We start from the raw sequence: 19,111 nt of genomic DNA, 5'->3' as shown, positions 1-19,111 counted from the left end.
ACTGGCTGTAGGTCAGAAGGAGAAGGGGAGAGAAAGCAGGGCACCCCAATTGGCAGATTTGGGGGGCCAGAGGCAGGGAGAGAGAGGGACAGGGCACCCCAATGGACAGATTGTGGGTGAGAGGGAGAAGGGGAGAGAAAGCCAGGCACCCCAATGGGCAGGTTTGGGCGCCCAGACGCAGGGAGTGAGAGGGACAGGGCACCCCAGTGGACAGATTGTCGATCAGAGGAAGAAGGGGAGAGAAAACAGGGCATCAAAATGGGCAGGTTTGGGGGGCCAGAGAAAGAGAGGGAGAGGGAGTGGGCACCCCAGTGGACAGATTGTCAGTCAGAGGGAGAAGGGGAGAGAAAGCAGGGCATCACAATGGGCAGATTTGGGGGCAGAGGCAGGGAGGGAGAGGGACAGGGCACCGCAGTGGACAGGTTGTCGGTCAGAGGAAGAAGGGTAAAGAAAGCAAGGCACCCCAATGGGCAGGTTTGGGCGCCCAGTGGCAGGGAGGGAGAGGGACAGGGCACCCCAGTGGGCAGGCTGTCAGTCAGAGGAAGGGGAGAGAAAGCAAGGCACCCCAATGGGCAGGTTCGGGGGGCCAGAAGCAGGGAGGGAGAGGGACGGGCACCCCAGTGGACAGGCTGTCGTACAGAAGGAGAAGGGGAGAGACAGCAGGTCACCCCAATGAGTACATTTGGGGGGCCAGAGGCAGGGAGGGAGAGGGACAGGGCACCCCAATGGACAGATTGTGGGTGAGAGGGAGAAGGGGAGAGAAAGCCAGGCACCCCAATGGGCAGGTTTGGGCGCCCAGTGGCAGGGAGGGAGAGGCACAGGGCACCCCAGTTGACAGGTTGTCGGTCAGAGGGAGAAGGGGAGAGAAAGCAGAGCACCGCAATGGGCAGGTTTGGGCGGCCAGAAGAAGAGAGGGAGAGGGCCAGGGTACCACAGTGGACAGGTTCTGGGCCAGATGAAGAAGGGTATAGAAAGCAGGGCACCCCAGTGGGCAGGTTTGGGGGGCCACACAAAGAGAGGGAGAGGGACAGGGCACAGCAATGGACAGGTTATGGGTCACAGGGAGGAGAGAGAAAGCAAGGCACCCCAATGGGCAGGTTTGGGCGCCCGGTGGCAGGGAGGGAGAGGGACAGGGCACCCAAGTGGACAGGTTGTGGGTCAAAGGAAGAAGGGAGAGAAAGCAGGGCACCCCAATGGGCAGGTTTGTGCACCTAGAGGCAGGGAGGGAGAAGGACAGGGCACCCCAGCGGACAGGTTGTGGATAAGGGGCAGAAGGGGAGAAGAAAACAGGGCCCCCCAAAGGGCAGGATTGGGCACCCAGAAGCATGGAGGGAGAGGGACAGGGCACCCCAGTGGACAGGTTCCAAGTCACAGGGAGGAGGGGAGAGCAAGCAAGGCACCCCAATGGGTAGGTTTGGGCGCCCAGTGGTAGGGATCGAGAGGGACAGGGCACCCCAGTGGACAGGTTGTCGGTCAGTGGGAGAAGGGGAGAGAAAGCAGAGCACCCCAATGGGCAGGTTTGGGGGGCCAGAGGAAGGGAGGGAGAGTGACAGGGCACCCCAGTAGACAGGTTGTCGGTCAGAGGAAGAAGGGGAGAGAAAGCAAGGCACCCCAATGGGCAGGTTTTTGCCCCCAGAGGCAGGGAGGGAGAGGGACACAGCACCCCAGTGGACTGGCTGTCAGTCAGAAGAAGGGGAGAGAAAGCAGGGCACCCCAATTGGCAGATTTGGGGGCGCAGAGGCAGGGAGAGAGAGGGACAGGGCACCCCAATGGACAGATTGTGGTTGAGAAGAAGGGGCGAGAAAGGAAGGCACCCCAATTGGTAGGTTTGGGAGCCGAGAGGCAGGGATGGAGAGGGACAGGGCACCCCAGTGGACAGGCTGTCAGAGGGAGAAGAGGAGAAAAAAGCAGGGCACGCCAATTGGCAGGTTTGAGGGGCTACAGGAAGAGCGGGAGAGGGACAGGGCACCCCAGTGGACAGGCTGTCAGTCAGAGGGAGAAGGGGAGAGAAAGCAAGGCACCCCAGTGGGCAGGTTCGGGGGGCCAGAGGCAGGGAGGGAGAGGGACAGGGCACCCCAGTGGACAGGCTGTCGTACAGAAGGAGAAGGGGAGAGACAGCAGGTCACCCCAGTGTGTACATTTGGGGGGCCAGAGGCAGGGAGGGAGAGGGACAGGGCACCCCAGTGGACAGGCTGTCGTACAGAAGGAGAAGGGGAGAGACAGCAGGTCACCCCAGTGTGTACATTTGGGGGGCCAGAGGCAGGGAGGGAGAGGGACAGGGCACCCCAATGGACAGATTGTGGGTGAGAGGGAGAAGGGGAGAGAAAGCCAGGCACCCCAATGGGCAGGTTTGGGTTCCCAGAGGCAGGGAGGGAGAGGGACAGGGCACCCCAGTGGACAGGTTGTCGGTCAGAGGGAGAAGGGGAGAGAAAGCAGAGCACCCCAATGGGCAGGTTTGGGGGGCCAGAAGAGGAGAGGGAGAGGGACAGGGCACCCCAGTGGACAGGTTGTCGGTCAGAGGAAGAAGGGGAGAGAAAGCAGGTCACCCCAATGGGCATGTTTTTGCACCCAGAGGCAGGTAGGGAGAGGGACAGGGCACCCCAGTGGACAGGTTGTGGATAAGGGCAGAAGGGTAGAGAAAGCAGGGCCCCCGAAAGGGCAGGATTGGGTACCCAGAAGCATGGAGGGAGAGGGACAGGTCACCCCAGTGGACAGGTTCCAAGTCACAGGGAGAAGGGGAGAGAAAGCAAGGCACCCCAATGGGTAGGTTTGGGCGCCCAGTGGCAGGGACGGAGAGGGACAGGGCACCCCAGTGGACAGGTTGCCGTTCAGAGGGAGAAGGGGAGAGAAAGCAGTGCACCCCAATGGGAAGGTCTTTGCACCCAGAGGCAGGGAGGGAGAGGGACAGGGCACCCTAGTGGACAGGTTGTGGATAACGGGCAGAAGGGGAGAGAAAGCAGAGCACCGCAATGGGCAGGTTTGGGGGGCCAGAGGAAGGGAGGGAGAGGGACAGGGCACCCCAATGGACAGGTACTGGGTCACAGGGTGAAGGAGAAAGCAAGGCACCTCTATGGGCAGGTTGGGGGGCCAGAGGCAGAGAGCGAGAGGGACAGGGCACCCCAGTGGACAAGCTGTCCGTCAGTGGGAAAAGGGTAGAGAAAGCAGGACACCCCAATGATCAGGTTTGGGGGGCCACACGAAGAGAGGGAGAGGGACAGGGCACCGCAATGGACTGGTTATGGGTCACAGGGAGAAGGAGAGAGAAAGCAAGGCACCCCAATGGGCAGGATTGGGCGCCCAGTGGCAGGGAGGGAGAGGGACAGGGCACCCAAGTGGACAGGTTGTGGATAAGGGGCAGAAGGGGAGAGAAAACAGGGCCCCCTAAAGGGCAGGATTGGGCACCCAGAAGCATGGAGGGAGAGGGACAGGGTAACCCAATGGACAGGTTGTCGGTCCGATGAAGAAGGGGAGAGAAAGCAGGGCATCACAATGGGCAGTTTTGGGGGCCAGAGGAAGAGAGGGAGAGGGAGTGGGCACCGCGGTGGACAGGTTCCAGGTCACAGGGAGAAGGGGAGAGAAAGCAAGGCACCCCAATGGGCAGGTTTGGGCGCCCAGAGGCAGGGAGGGAGAGGGACAGTGTACCCCAGTGGACAGGTTGGCGGTCAGAGGAAGAAGGGGAGAGAAAGCAGGGCACCCCAATGGGCAGGTTTGTGCCCCCAGAGGCAGGGAGGGAGAGGGACAGGGCACCCCAGTGGACAGGCTGTCAGAAGGAGAAGGGGAGAAAAAAGCAGGGCACGCCAATTGACAGGTTTGGGGGGCTACAGGAAGAGCGGGAGAGGGACAGGGCACCCCAGTGGACAGGCTGTCAGTCAGAGGGAGAAGGGGAGAGAAAGCAAGGCACCCCAATGGGCAGGTTCGGGGGGCCAGGGGCAGGAAGGAGAGGGACAGGGCACCCCAGTGGACAGGCTGTCATACAGAAGGAGAAGGGGAGAGACAGCAGGTCACCCCAATGGGTACATTTGGGGGGCCAGAGGCAGGGAGGGAGAGGGGCAGGGCACCCCAATGGACAGATTGTGGGTGAGAGGGAGAAGGGGAGAGAAAGCCAGGCACCCCAATGGGCAGGTTTGTGTACCCAGAGGCAGGCAGGGAGAGAGACAGGGCACCCCAATGGACAGGTTTTGGATAAGGTGGAGAAGGGGAGAGAAAGAAGGACACCCCAATGGGCAGGTTTGGGGGGCCAGATGAAGGGAGGGGGAGGGACAGGGCACCCCAATGGACAGGTTGTCGGTCAGAGGAAGAAGGGGAGAGAAAGCAGGGCACCCTAATGGGCAGATTTGGGGTGCCAGAGGCAGGGAGAGAGAGGGACAGGGCTCCCCAGTGGACAGATTGTGGGTAAGAGGGAGAAGGAGAGAGAAAGCAAGGCACCCCAATAGGCAGGTTTGTGCTTCCAGAGGCAGGGATGGAGAGGGACAGGGCACCCCAGTGGACAGGTTGTGGATAAGGGGCAGAAGGGGAGAGAAAACAGGGCCCCCGAAAGGGCAGGACTGGGCACCCAGAAGCATGGAGCGAGAGGGACAGGGCACCCCAGTGTACAGGTTCCAGGTCACAGGGAGAAGGGGAGAGAAAGCAAGGCACCCCAATGGGCAGATTTGGGGGGCCAGAGGCAGGGAGAGGGAGGGACAGGGCACCCCAGTGGACAGGTTCCAAGTCACAGGGAGAAGGGGAGAGAAAGCAAGGCACCCCAATGGGTAGGTTTGGGCGCCCAGTGGCAGGGAGGGAGAGGCACAGGGCACCCCAGTTGACAGGTTGTCGGTCAGAGGGAGAAGGGGAGAGAAAGCAGAGCACCGCAATGGGCAGGTTTGGGCGGCCAGAAGAAGAGAGGGAGAGGGCCAGGGTACCACAGTGGACAGGTTCTGGGCCAGATGAAGAAGGGTATAGAAAGCAGGGCACCCCAATGGGCAGGTTTGGGGGGCCACACAAAGAGAGGGAGAGGGACAGGGCACAGCAATGGACAGGTTATGGGTCACAGGGAGGAGAGAGAAAGCAAGGCACCCCAATGGGCAGGTTTGGGCGCCCGGTGGCAGGGAGGGAGAGGGACAGGGCACCCAAGTGGACAGGTTGTCGGTCAAAGGAAGAAGGGAGAGAAAGCAGGGCACCCCAATGGGCAGGTTTGTGCACCTAGAGGCAGGGAGGGAGAGGGACAGGGCACCCCAGCGGACAGGTTGTGGATAAGGGGCAGAAGGGGAGAAGAAAACAGGGCCCCCCAAAGGGCAGGATTGGGCACCCAGAAGCATGGAGGGAGAGGGACAGGGCACCCCAGTGGACAGGTTCCAAGTCACAGGGAGGAGGGGAGAGCAAGCAAGGCACCCCAATGGGTAGGTTTGGGCGCCCAGTGGTAGGGATCGAGAGGGACAGGGCACCCCAGTGGACAGGTTGTCGGTCAGTGGGAGAAGGGGAGAGAAAGCAGAGCACCCCAATGGGCAGGTTTGGGGGGCCAGAGGAAGGGAGGGAGAGTGAAAGGGCACCCCAGTAGACAGGTTGTCGGTCAGAGGAAGAAGGGGAGAGAAAGCAGGTCACCCCAATGGGCAGGTTTTTGCCCCCAGAGGCAGGGAGGGAGAGGGACACAGCACCCCAGTGGACTGGCTGTCAGTCAGAAGGAGAAGGGGAGAGAAAGCAGGGCACCCCAATTGGCAGATTTGGGGGCCCAGAGGCAGGGAGAGAGAGGGACAGGGCACCCCAATGGACAGATTGTGGTTGAGAAGAAGGGGAGAGAAAGGAAGGCACCCCAATTGGCAGGTTTGGGAGCCGAGAGGCAGGGATGGAGAGGGACAGGGCACCCCAGTGGACAGGCTGTCAGAGGGAGAAGAGGAGAAAAAAGCAGGGCACGCCAATTGGCAGGTTTGGGGGGCTACAGGAAGAGCGGGAGAGGGACAGGGCACCCCAGTGGACAGGCTGTCAGTCAGAGGGAGAAGGGGAGAGAAAGCAAGGCACCCCAATGGGCAGGTTCGGGGGGCCAGAGGCAGGGAGGGAGAGGGACAGGCACCCCAGTGGACAGGTTGTCGGTGAGAGGGAGAAGGGGAGAGAAAGCAGGACACCCCAATGGGCTGGTTTGGGGGGCCAGCGGGAGGGAGGGAAAGGGACAGGGCACCCCAGTGGACAGATTGTGGGTGAGAGAGAGGAGAGGATATAAGGCCAATGGGCAGGTTTGGGGGAACCTGAGCAAGGGAGAGAAAGGAGGACACCCCAATGGGTAGGTTGGGGGGCCAGAGGAAGAGAGGGGGAGGGAGAGGGCACCCTAATGGGTAGGTTTTGGGTGCCCCAGGAAGGGAGGGAAAGGGACAGGGCACCCCAATGGACAGGTTCTGGGTCACAGGGAGGAGAGAATAGCAGGCCAATCGGCAGGTTTGGGGGAACAGAGGAAGGGACGGAGAGCAAGGTGCCAAGTTGTCGGTGAGAAGGAGAAGGGGAGAGAAAGCAGGGCAACCCAATGGGCATGTTTGAGGGGCCAGAGAAAGGGAGCGAGAGGGACAGTGCCGCCCATTGGACAGGTTTTGGGGGGATAGAGGAAGGTAGGGAGAGGGACAGTGCAGCCCCTTGGACAGGTTTTGGGTCAGAGAGAGAGGGGGAGAGAAAGCAAGGCACCCCAATGGGCAGATTGTGGTGGTCAGAGGAAGGGAGCGAGAGGTCCAGGGAAGCCCAGTGGACAGTTTTGGGGAGCTAGAGGAAGGGAGCAAGAGGCACAGGGCAGTCCAGTGGACAGGTTTGGGGGAGGAGAGGAAGAGAGGGAGAGGGATAGGGCACTGCAGTGGAGAGTTTGTGGGTCAGAGGGAGGTGAGAGAAAGCAGGGGACCCCAATGGGCAGGTTTGGGGGGCTAGAGGAAAAGGGACAGGGCACCCCAGTGGACAGTTTGTGGGTCAGAGGGAGAAGGGAAGAGAAAGCAGGGGACCCCAATGAACAGTTTTGAGTTGCCAGAGGAAGACAGGGAGAGAGACAGGGCACCTCAGTGGACAGGTTGTCCGTTAGAGGGAGAAGGGGAGAGAAAGCAGGGCATCCAATGGGCAGGTTTGGGGGGCCAGAGTAAGAGAGGGAGAGGGACAAGGTACCCCAGTGGACAGGTTGTGGGTCAGAGGAGGAAGGGAGGCATAGGGACAGGGCACCCCTGTGGGCAGGTTTTGGGTCAGAGGGAGAAGGGGATGGAATAGCAGCCCAATGGGCAGGTTTGGGGTGCCAGAGGAAGGGAGGGAGAGGGACAGGGCACCCCAGTGGACAGGTTCTGGTCACAGGGAGAAGGGGAGAGAAAGCAGGGCACCCCAATGGGCAGGTATGTTGTTGCCAGACAAAGGGAGGGAGAGGGACAGGGCACTCCAGTGGACAGGTTGTGGGTCAGAGGGAGAAGGGGATAGGAAGCAGGGCACCCCAATAGGCCGGTTTGGGGTGTCAGAGGAAGGGAGGGAGAGGGCCAGGGCAGCCCAGTGGACAGGTTTAGGGAGCCAGAGGACGGGAGGGTGAGGGACAGTGCAGTCCAGTGGACAGCTTTTGTGGGCCAGAGGAAGGAAAGAAGAGGGCCAGGGCATCCAAGTGGATAGGTTTTTTGGGGCCAGAGGAAGGGAGGGAGAGGGACAGGGTAACCCGGTTGAAAGGTCTTGGGAATGTGTGTGTGGGGGAGACAGATTAGGACAGTCCAATGGCCAGTTTGGGGTTTCGGGATGAGGGAGCAGGGTAGCCCACTGTGTAGATGTTGGGGTTAGAGGAGAAAGGGGAAGGAAGGGAGGCCAGGCAGGACAGTTAAAGAACAGATCTTGGAGTGGATCAGACCTATCCAATGACCACATATTGGTAGGGGGAACATGGGAGCCCAGTGGGTAGGTTTTGGGGTAGTGGTTGGGGTGGGTTAGGGGAAGGAGTAGGGGGTAAGCGGCAGAGAGTGGAAACTTACAGTGCCCTGGGGCCAGTCGGGGTGTGGATAGGCATCAGGGCAACCCCAATAGGAATGTCTATCCGGGAGGGGGAGGGTCTGGACAGGGCAGTTCTATGGACAGGTCTTTGAGTTAGAATATTGGGAGAGGGCGCAGGACCGCTCAATGGGGGCAGCAGAGAGGTGAAGCAGTGCAGCCCAATGGACAGGTTTTGCAGTGCCACTCAAACATGAGAGATTTAATTCAGTAACTCTTTCTGATGGGCACTCTCAGCTCCTCCCAAGGGAAAACAGCTAGAGATGGATAAGCCAATGGGGGGCTAGGGGGTAGTGCCCCTGTCCTGTGGGTTCACCACTGACTCCTAGGCTGTTAAACTTTATGTGCTTCCTGAACAGCGTCAGGCCAAGTTCTTAGAAAACAAATTGAAGTGTACCAAGGCACGGAACGAATACCTGCTCAGTTTGGCCAGCGCCAATGCAGCTGTCAGCAACTATTACCTGCGCGATGCTGTCACAGTCATGGATGTGAGTGCCTAGGATGTGGGCCCCGGGGTGGGTGAGCCAGGCTGCCATCATGGCTGTGGGTATATAGGCTAAGGGAGGGTGGGCTGAGCTGCCATTATGGATGTAGGTGTGAGGGCCTAGGTGGACTGGGCTGAGCCACCATCATGGAGGTGGGCATGTGGCCCAGGAGGCCCTGGTTTGGGGACCAGCTTGCTGAGAGACCCTTTGGTTTTTCTAACTCCTGTAGTGTAATGGTCTGGGATTCCACCTGGCTCTGAGCAAGGTTCTTCGTGGCTACACATCAGCTGTGACCCGGGCCAAGACCCCCACTGATCAGAGCCTGAGCAAACTGGATGTAGCTTTGGGCACCCTAGATCCTGAAGGAGACAAAAGCAAGGTGTTGGAGCTTCATGCCTCTGCCTTCTGTCCACCTCTCCGATTTGAATACCAACCCTATGAAGGAGATGAGGTAAAGAGAACTCTTGTCCCCATCTCTGACCCTCTAGGAAGAGTCCAAATGCCCCCCCCCCCCCCGCATACTAGTGATCCAGAGAGAGAGAAAGAGGGGAAATTAGCATATAAGCCTCAACTTCCCCATCAGTCAAATGCAGGGATATTAAAAGTTACTTTCAGTGCTGAGGGTTCTAAGATGCTACCCCAAGGTCCTTGTTGGGCCATACTGGTCTCTGCTTTGATAATGGGCTCCTTGCGCTTTGGAAATATTACCACCAGATGGAGGTAGTAAGCCACTGTCACTAACTACCCTTCATGGAGTCCACACTTGGTTGTTTTCCCAAGTCCAATTAAATTTGATAGTGAATATACCCCATCTTCTCTCTCAAATATGTAGATTTCTTTATCAATTCAGACAAATATTACACAAATCCTTTGGAACTGCATTCTCAAAATAGGCAGCCCTGGCAGAACCTTTGGCCCAAGTACTGAATGTGCTTTTATCAAAAAATAACTGTCCCTTCTATCATTCTGAGGAAACCTTTAAAGGTTTATGATTGAGAGCAGATGGGGAGCTGCCGATCATGGTTGTTCTGGTCATTCTTGGGAAATGAGCAGCTGTTAAGCCTGTAACCCTAGGCAGTAAGATAGGGTGACCTCTAATGGGTGGACAGATGGGTGGGCATTTGCAGTTTAGTCCATAATCCCTAGTCCCTGCCTCCAGTCCTAGTCCTACCCCCTTTGCCCTTTTCTCTGTCTCTCCTATTTTTTACCTGCCTTATTTTTTATCTGGTATTTAATTTCTCCTCTATGCCCCAAAGAAAAGTCACTTATTAGGTATCTTTCTTATTTTCCCCTGGGTTTCCCATTAGTCGCTGATAGGAGTGGTAATCTCATAGAGATCTGATTAGAACCACAGCCTTGTGAATGCAGCCAATGAATAATGTAGCTTTTCAAACAGGATACAAAACAAGTCCCATTCCCCTCTCTTCATGGCCTGGTTTGATGGATTTCTGACTAGTTCTGTTTCCTCTTGTCTCACCTCTAACCTTGCAGGTGTCTGAAGTCCAGGTGCCCGCAGACCTGGAGGATGAAATCCTTCCCCGAGCCAAAAATATCCAAGCCCGTCTGGATCAGCAAAACATTGAAACTGGGGAGGTAGGCAGCTCAGTGACTTGGTGCTTGATGGAAAGGGATGGAGCCAGAACCCCTCCCCTCCCACTGCCCCACAGGGCACCAACCCCTCCAGGCTCTCTGTCTTTATCCCTCTGTCCCTCTGTTTCTCTCCCTCCCCTTCCTCATCTCTTCCCCTTCCCTCCACCCCAATGAGGCCCTCAGAACTGTTTTCTTCTCTTCCTATCCTCAGGTTAACAAGACCCTGAAAGCAAGCCTGCAGTCCCTGCTGGATCAGGCCACTGCAGATGATGGAGATGTATTAGATGCCTTCCAGGCCAGTCTATCCACTGAGTCACTGAAGCCCACAGGCTCTGATCTTTGCTGCCGGCAGTTGGCACGGAGACGTGGCCAGCAGCAGGAGACAGAGACATTCTATATCCTGGTGAGGAACCTCGAGTGGCTGGGGCTCTGGGGCTGGCAGGGTCACAGGCTATGACACTAACTCTTCCATCCTTTGGCCCCCATAGAAACTACAAGAATATTTGAGCTGCAGAAGCATTGTCACCAAGCTGCAAGCAAAACATGAGAAACTACAGGAGGCCATTCAGAGAGGTGGGCTGGCCCCCCCCCCCACCCAGCTCCCAAGCCCAGCCCATAACCTCCATCTCTTGCTCCCCAGACCCATCCTCCAACCCTAGTCCCTGCCCCCCAACCCTAGTCCCTGCTCCCCAGCCCTGCCTCCCAATTTAACCCATAATCCTCAGTTCCTGCCTCCTAGGCCCAGTCTCTGACCCCCCAGGCCTTCCCATACCCTCTAGTCCAAACCACATTTCCCAGCCTCTGCCTCCTAGGCCCAGCCTTAACCCCCAATTCCTGCCCCTCCCAACCACAGTTCCTACCCCCCCCCAACCCATACTTTTTGGCTCCTGACCCCAGCTCAGCTTGTAGTCCCCAGCCCTTATGCCCCAGCTTCCAACTGTAGTCTGTCCCCCCCCCCACTCTAGTGTCTACTTCTCAGGCCCTGCTCCCCAGTCCCCCACCCCAGTCCCAGTCAACCCATACCCCCTAGTCCAGTCCATACCCTCTATCCCCTATCCCCAATCCTGGCACAGCCTATTCCCTGTCCCCTCCCCACCCAGACCCATTTCTGTCCCCCCATACACATACTTTTAGTGATTGCTCCAGGATGACATCCACCTGGAATCATATCCACCCCAAATATTCCCCATCTTAATCTTTTGGGCTCAGTGTATCCTCCTGAAGAAACTGAGGCACAGAGGATACTCAGTGCTAAGTTGATTTTCTCTTGTCCTCACAGGCTATAAGGAAGATTATGATGGATCTCGGTAAGAGGAATCCCCCGGTTTATGCTAACAAGGGAATCCTAAATTGAAAACCACAAGGGATCTTAGAGAACATCTGGTTCAAAAACTTCATTTTGCAGATGAGGAATTTGAGGCTCAAGACCTCAAAGTGTCAAATAAGTGGCAAAATCCAGATTCAAATTTAGGTCCTCTGACTCCCAAGCCAGAAGTCTTCACACTATCCACACTGCCTCTAAAGACGAGATCTGAGCTTCCTATTACAAGAATTCTAGTACTATGTCTGGCTCTGCCTGACCTTGAATCACACCATTTTCTTAGGCTTCTTCAGTTTTCCTACCTGTAAAATTCTGTGTCAGCTACACCTGGCAGAAGTTCTCCAGAACCCCTGGACATCATAGTCAACTTTCCCTTTTAGAGGCTTTGAGCTCCAAGGGGGGGGGGGGGGGAGACACAGTTCCTCCAGGTAGTCCCTCAGCTTATCTCCCCTTTGACCCTGTCACTCTCCTCCATATTTATTTCAGGGCCCGCTGTGCTATGACTAGATCCCAAAGGAATCGGCGCCCTCGCCCTTCCTCCCAGTACAACTACAAACTCTTCTCAGGAGATATGGAAAAATTTATCCAGGTACCAGTTATCCTACCCCTTACCAGGCAGGGAGACTCCCACATCTTTCTTCTGACTAGGAGTCAGGCCCAGGGGCCTTTGGGAAGGGCTAAGGCCTCCAAAGGCCTCTGTGTAGGTGCAAGCAATGGGAATGATTGAAATGACCCAGGATGTGTGTGTGTGTGTGTGTGTGTGTGTGTGTGTGTGTGTGTGTGTCCACACCCTTCCATCTCTGGGGCCCATTACAGACTGTTCTTATCAGTCCCCACCCAGGATAGGGGAGAGACCCTGTCCCATTAGGCCCCTGGTTCCTCTCTCTCTTCTCACCTGCAGAGTTCAGGTCAAGCTGTTCCCCTGGTAGTGGAAAGCTGCATCCGCTTCATCAACCTGCATGGTAAGGCCTGGCCTTGACTCCCTGCCTGCCTGCCCACCCCTTGGCTGGCCTCTCTAGGCAGACCCTGCCCCCCTCAGGACAGCCTGCTAGGAGGCCCTGGAGACTGGGGGGGAATGGGGGATGTTTCCCACACCCAGCATCTCCTCCTCCTGCCTGCCTCCAGGTCTCCAGCATGAGGGTATTTTCCGAATCCCTGGAGCTCAGGTCAAAGTTACAGAAATCCGAAATGCCTTTGAGAGAGGTGAGTGGGGAGGTGAGGAAGCAGGGCTGGCCCTGGGGGCTGGGGCTGGGGCCAGGCATCCTGGTCAACCCTAAATTTGTGAGGGCGGCTAGGTGGTATAGTGGATAGAGCACTGGCCCTATAGTCAGGAGGACCTGAGTTCAAATGTGGCCTCAGACACTTAATAATTACCTAGCTGTGCGGCCTTGGGCAAGCCACTTAACCCCATTTGCCTTGCAAAAAAAACCTAAAAAAAACCCCAAAACCCTAAATTTGTGCCCAGGTGAGGACCCTCTGGTGGAGGGCTACTCAGTCCATGACCTGGACTCTGTGGCTGGAGTCCTGAAGCTCTATTTCCGTGGCCTGGAGACACCACTTTTCCCATCAAAGCTGTTTGGGGAAATGTTGGCTGCTGTGGGTGAGTGAGGCAAAGGGACCAGGCTAGGGAGGGAAGGAGAAAAAAAGGTGCCTGGGAGAGGGGGCAGGCTAAGTAATTAGGCAGCTGGGATGAGGGACTAGGTTCTCCAGAGAGACATGGGGACATGGGCTGGGCTGGGGGGTGGCAGGGACTGATGGTACAGACTTTGGAGGGCAAGGGCTAGGGATGAGACTGGGGGCAGGTGCTAAGGCTGTGGGTATGAGCTGGGTTTAGGGGGGTACATATTGGGCTGGGGTTGGGGGCAGGGGAGAGGGGGCAGTGTAATTAATGAAGCACTTGGGCTGGGGTTTTGGAATCTGCAGATCTGGAAAGCCCTGATCAGAGGGCAGAGTATGTGAAGAACATCCTGAGTCGCCTGCCAGCGCCAGTGTTGGTAGTCCTCCGTTATCTCTTCACTTTCCTCAATCAGTGAGTAGCATCCCCCAACTCTCATCTGGGGCACTGTCCAGAGTCAGCAACACCTCTTAGGGTCATCTCTTCTGAGTCAGTGGAACAGGGATGGTGGGGAGAGTCTGCTTGGGGCTTTCCCAATGGTGAGCATCCATCCATGTTTTGTTATGTTTGTTTTTATTGTTTATTTGTTTTCCTGGTACTCAGCTTGGCCCAGTATAGTGACGAAAACATGATGGATCCCTACAACCTGGCAGTATGCTTTGGGCCCACACTGGTAGTGGTTCCTCCTGAGCAAGACCCCGTGGCGGTGCAAGGCCGAGTAAACCAGCTCGTCCAGACACTCATTCTGCACCCTGAATTGGTCTTCCCAACACCTGCCATATTGCCAGGACCCCTGTATGAAAAGTGCATGACTCCACCACATGATGATTTTGGGTAAATCTGAGAAATGTTGTGTCCACAGCCTCATCCCTGCCCCCTTTGTCAGAAAACCTGGGGAGAAAAGGGTTATACCATGGTGATCTCCAGGGGCTGGAATATAAGATCACCTCCACCCCCAGGATGTCCACTGATAACCAGTACAGCTCTACCCACTTGTAGAGACACTTCTGGGTCTATCTACATATCTACACACCTCATCGTCATGCAGACTTAGCTAGAGGGGGCAGGAATACCCCCCTCATTATGTCTTGGTTCTGACCTTCTGATCTTGGCCTCAGGGATACTCAACTGGATGCTGCAGCAGAAGAGAGCGAACAGGATGTGCCTGTGGAAACATCGACCAATAAAGAGGGTGAAACAGTGGGCCCCGTGTCCTCTTCCCTTCAGAGCCCCAAGAGATGGTCCCCAGATAGGCCCCTGTTTCCCACAGTGTGACATGCTTTATCCATAGTCTTCTCTGGAGTGTCATCTACCCCCCTCAGTCCCCCCAATACATGCACACTCTCTGTCTCTGTCTGTCTGTCTGTCTCTCTCTCTCTCTGATTTTCTCTCAGAGTGTCCCATCTTCTTCCAACAGAGATTCCTGTTCTACCTCCAGAGAACTTTGGATTACTGCCAGAGAGTCCTGCCCCAGCCCCTGACTTTGAGGGATCTATGGAGGCTGTGGCTTGCTTTGACTATGTGGGCCAGACACCCCAGGAACTCAGTTTCCAACGTGGGGATTTACTGTGGTTGCACTCCCGAGCTTCAGGAGAGTGGTGGAGAGGGGAGCGGGCAGGTACCCTGGGGCTCATCCCTCACAAGTATGTCAAGGTGGCTGATAGGTGAGTGAGATCAACACTGAGCAGTTGGGGGAGGCTCTGGCAACTGGGGTGGGCCCCCAGCCTTACTGCTGATTTTGGAACCCCGGAGCCTGCCTGCTCTACCAGCTGCTGCCTCCCAGACTAACTTTGAGAGATGACCCCATTGATTGGAACCAAGTAATGACTGAGTCCATTCAACCCCTTCTTCCCTTGGGTCCCTTCCCCATCTCCACATCACTCCCTTTCTTGGGGCCTAGCTTTTTTGGGGGACTGAATCCTCCTTACAACCATCCCTTTTGTGTCCCTAGGCCAGAGAATCAAATGGTTTTACAGGAGGGACAGGGAGAAGGTGAATCAGTCTCCAAATCTGAGGTCCTCCCAGTGGAGCCTGTGACTCGGTGAGTGAAGGGAAGAGGCAGGGGTATGTCTCTATCCCCACCCCGCCCCCCAGGCTCACTGGACAGTGTGATGACTAGATCTCTCACCACATCCAGGCTTCTTTTCACCAGGTGTGATAGAAAAGACCCAGGGTAGGAGTCAACTAATTAGCTGGGTGAACTTGAAGAGAGTCCTGTCCCTCCTTTGAGCCTCCATTTCCTCAACTGTGAAATAAGTAGCTTTAATCCTCAGGCTTCCAAGAAACCTTCAACCTTGGAATTGGAGGATTCTATGGGAATTCTATGGAAAACAGACTAACCAGAGTCCTGGTTATCAGGTTGGGGAGGGAATCAGATCTTAGAAAGATTTGGGGACAGCAGGGTGGAAAGGCCTCTTGGAGAAAGGGGGCAAGGGTTATCAACAGACTCTCACCTGGGCACTCCCTCTATTCCCTTCCAGGAAGCGCACAAATTCAGAAGGTGCCTATGCCAAGATCCGCCCCCAAGCTAGCGGGAGCAGCCTAGCTAGCAAATTGACTTCTTTTCTGGATTCTACCCACTATTTGAACTTGCCATCAACTAGCCGAGCAGTGATATCTAGTGAAAGGTCTGCCAGCGGGACAGAAACTTCAGGGGGGGGAGTCAGAGGGAGAAAGACAAGCTCACACTTTCCTTTTGGTATCATGTTGGGTAGCCCCTGGGTGACTGTCTCTGCCCACCCCCTCCACTTTGCATTTCAGACCAGAGCGTCGCAACACAATGGAGATGCCAGGTCCCTCTGGGAACAATTGGCGCTCCTCAGCCATTGTTGACAGGAGATTGGAGATTGACAAGGTAAACCAGCCTGGGTGCAGGGAGGGAGGGTTGTTCTCTGTGATCTGAAATAGGCTTTCCTTTCATCCTGTGTCTTCTCTTGCTCTCCCTTTGGATACGCCCCTGCTTTCCCCCCTTTTTCTTCTTCTCCTTGGCTCCTTTCTTTTCTCCCTGAATTTTCCTCTTCCATTCTGCAGAACATGTCTCCACTGATTGCTTGTCCTGGGGAGTGCTGGGGAGGAAGGTGGGGGGGGGGGTCATAGGCAAAATGATACTCAAGACCTGTCCCTGAGGAGTTTGAAGTCTGGCTGGGGTCATTGACCTCACCCTCAAGCAAAGAGAAGTAGCAACATGGTGCAAAGGGCTGGGCTATAGAACACAGTGCTTAGGCAGGAAGAAATAGCCCTTCAGGATGGTCAGGAAAATCTTTTGGGGTGGGGGGTTGCCACTTGAATTGAACCTTGAAGAAAGAGTAGGAAATTGGAGAGGGACAGGGATGTTTCAGGGTAAGGGAGCAAATGGTAGAATGTGTGGAGATTGACTTGGCTAGGATAGAGGTAGAGGACAGAGGGCTGGAGAGGGAAGCTGATTTAGGGTGGTGGGGGCTCTCCCACTGATGGGCTGAAGGTGTCATTATCTCATCCTGGAGTTTCTGGAGCCAAAAAGTGACATGGCCAGACCTGGACTTTAGGAAAATCACTTTGGCAGCTTATGGGGGATAGATTAGAGTGGAGACTTGATGGGGCAGAGAGAGACCCATTAGAAGTCTATGGCTCTGGGCCAATGGGGAGATGATGAGTCTCTGGACTAGGGTAATGGCCCATAGTGGAGATGGATACATGAGATATTGACGGGATGTGATTGGGGAAGAGGGGGGTAGGGTGGGAAAAGAGCCAAAGATGACTCAGGTTATAAGCCTGGGCTAATGGGAAGATTGCAGTGCCATTAACAATCAGGGAATTAGAAGAAAGAGAAGGTTTGGGGTGGGGGATGGAGGGGAGGATGACTAGCTGATTCACTTAGGGATGGGATAAGCTTGTTTAGGGCTCACATTAGGGCTGGAGATGTCCTGGAGCCTCGTTCCTAGGACTGTGATCACCCTAAGCTATGGCAGTAGATGAGACTGCTCAAGAAGAAAAGGGAAGCATGTGGGGAAGGGGTTGTGCCTCCAGGAAGGAAGAATCCTCCAAAGAGTCAGTTACCAAGGAAGGAGGCAGGAGTGGAAGGAGAGTGTTTCCCCAAAATCAAAGAGGGAGAGTTTCTAGGGCATCTGGGGGTTACCAGGGACTTCTGAGATGGGTGGGGGCCAAGGCCAGACTTCAGGGTGGTGGGGAGTGAAATGGAGGCAGTGAACCTAGATAGCTCTTTGAAAGGGCCCACAGGCCGCTATCCCTGAAAGAGCAGAGAGTTGGGGACAGAATTATCTCATGTGTTGAAGATATAGCTAGACAGGAAGAAGGAGGAGAAAAAGGGAACTAACTGCTCACATGATGGGCTTAAGATAAGAGGGCATTGACAAGGAGCCCATTGCTTCCTCAGACACTGGGGGGGGGCAGATGGAAGGAAAAGGAGCCCTCATCCTTATGGCACCCTTCTCTTTGTCCTCAATGACTGACCACCCCCTCCCTTCCCCCTATGCCTTCCCCAGAATGTGGCCCAGAGGATGGAATGTGTCTTTAAGGAGCTTTTGGGAAGAGCCAATAATTGGCAGGTAAAGAACGCCGATATCCTCTTGAGCTTCCCTGAGGCAGCCTCCTCCGCTACACACAGCAAGTGGCACATGGGATCCAGTCGAACTGGGAAGAACAAGGCTTTTTACCAAGGTTCTAGGGGCCAGGACTAACCTGGAGCTCCTCTGCCAACCATTCTGCATGCAACTGTTCATTCACAGATGTATGGGGCCTTACCTATGTTCTTCATGTACCTTGCTTCCAAACCTTTCTTCTCTTCCCCTTCCCCTTTTCTTTTCCTGAGAAACCTGAATAAAATGCAAGGTTTGGCTGAGCTGTTATAGCAAGAGAAATTTGACAGCTTCATTAGAAGGCAGATTGAAGCTTCCATTCCCCTGACCAAGAGCAGGTCACATCTCTAGTGATTTTCAATTGGCACATGTCTCACTTGGTCCCCATAACAATCTTGTGCATCTGACCCCCACAAGACACATCTTGGCTCCCAACCAAGACCAAAGCAAAGGAGGAATTATTTCATTAGCATGGGGCGGGGGAAGATGAGGAGAAAGTAAGCATTTCCTATTAGGTACCAGATACTGGGCTAAGCACTTTACAAATATCTATTTGATCCTCTCAACCTTGGGAGGTAGATGGCTGTCATTTCCCCCATTTTACAGTTCAGGAAACAGACAAGTGCCTTGCTTAGGGTCCCATAGCTTTAGGGAAGTTGGATTGGAACTCTCCTTCCTGATTTAAGGCCCAGTTCTCTATCCATTGGACCATCAGCTGGAAGCTGCAGACTAATGATTAGTATCAGGAATACCATTAGCATTCATAATGCTTTAATATCACTGGAGAATCACAGTGACCCTGGGAGGGAGATAACTGCTATGATCCCCACTTTAGAAACAAGCAGGCTGAGGTTAAGTGACTTTCCCAGGATTCCAGTGTCCTGAAGTCAATTGGATCTCTGTTCCTGATTCCAGGCTTAATTACTTAGCCACCTAGGAAGAGCTGCTTGATTCAGGTAAAGGAACTCTACCAGGGAGGTGGTAGCCAAGTAGAAAGGGTACCAGAAAAGAGCAAAGGGTTCCAGAAATGCAGGAAAAGGGCATTGCCCTGTTCTCCCCTCCATCCCACCACATCTGTAGCAGTATGTATGGGAAGCAGACATTACTAGATAGGTGGAGTGGTATGGGGAAGATTGGTGGGTACCAAAGGGCTGGTGGGATAGCTGATGCCATATAGTGGGTGGCAGGGAGGGCATTAGGGAGACCAGGAATAGAAAGATGGGAATCCCTTGGAAGCAAGTTAAATTGAAGCACCCCACAGCAGGGCTGTTCAACAACCTAAAGTGTATAGTTTTGACTGCTTTCTCTAGAGCTGGTGGGGTGATTCCAGCCCTGAGAGATCACAGCAGGGGGCAAGGCCTTTGGGGAGTGAATTCTGGGAGGGGACCCCCAATATGGGAGATGAATCAAGGGGCAAAGATTGTTAGAATCAGGCAAAAATGCCATCAATACCAAATCCTGTAGATTCAGTTCCTCCAGTGTTTCTCACATTTGTGATTACATCATCATAGTTCGTTGGGATTAGTGTCACAGCTTCTCTCCACTTCCTGCCTCTCAAAATCTCAAGAGCTGG

General features: G+C 55.1%; 1 protein-coding gene across 1 annotated transcript in view; it reads left to right on the top strand.

The window, feature by feature from the left end:
• ARHGAP4 (Rho GTPase activating protein 4) overlaps positions 1-17,801 on the top strand; it is a 47,506-nt gene extending 29,705 nt beyond the window's left edge. The window contains exons 6-23 of the mRNA XM_074206885.1: positions 8,313-8,441; positions 8,668-8,889; positions 9,930-10,031; positions 10,240-10,431; positions 10,517-10,601; positions 11,308-11,335; positions 11,836-11,938; positions 12,251-12,311; positions 12,475-12,552; positions 12,815-12,949; positions 13,273-13,378; positions 13,568-13,798; positions 14,083-14,156; positions 14,382-14,628; positions 14,916-15,005; positions 15,445-15,591; positions 15,725-15,818; positions 17,446-17,801. Coding sequence (XP_074062986.1) covers positions 8,313-8,441; positions 8,668-8,889; positions 9,930-10,031; positions 10,240-10,431; positions 10,517-10,601; positions 11,308-11,335; positions 11,836-11,938; positions 12,251-12,311; positions 12,475-12,552; positions 12,815-12,949; positions 13,273-13,378; positions 13,568-13,798; positions 14,083-14,156; positions 14,382-14,628; positions 14,916-15,005; positions 15,445-15,591; positions 15,725-15,818; positions 17,446-17,640 — 2,319 coding nt within the window. The 3' untranslated portion in view covers positions 17,641-17,801. The remainder of the gene's footprint in view (positions 1-8,312; positions 8,442-8,667; positions 8,890-9,929; positions 10,032-10,239; positions 10,432-10,516; positions 10,602-11,307; positions 11,336-11,835; positions 11,939-12,250; positions 12,312-12,474; positions 12,553-12,814; positions 12,950-13,272; positions 13,379-13,567; positions 13,799-14,082; positions 14,157-14,381; positions 14,629-14,915; positions 15,006-15,444; positions 15,592-15,724; positions 15,819-17,445) is intronic.
• Positions 17,802-19,111: the final 1,310 nt, after the last annotated feature.

The sequence above is a fragment of the Macrotis lagotis genome, chromosome X (genome assembly GCF_037893015.1).
Source record: "Macrotis lagotis isolate mMagLag1 chromosome X, bilby.v1.9.chrom.fasta, whole genome shotgun sequence".
Classification (NCBI taxonomy): domain Eukaryota; kingdom Metazoa; phylum Chordata; class Mammalia; order Peramelemorphia; family Peramelidae; genus Macrotis; species Macrotis lagotis.
Note: the sequence above shows the minus strand (reverse complement) of the source record. Positions and strands in the feature narration are given on the sequence as shown.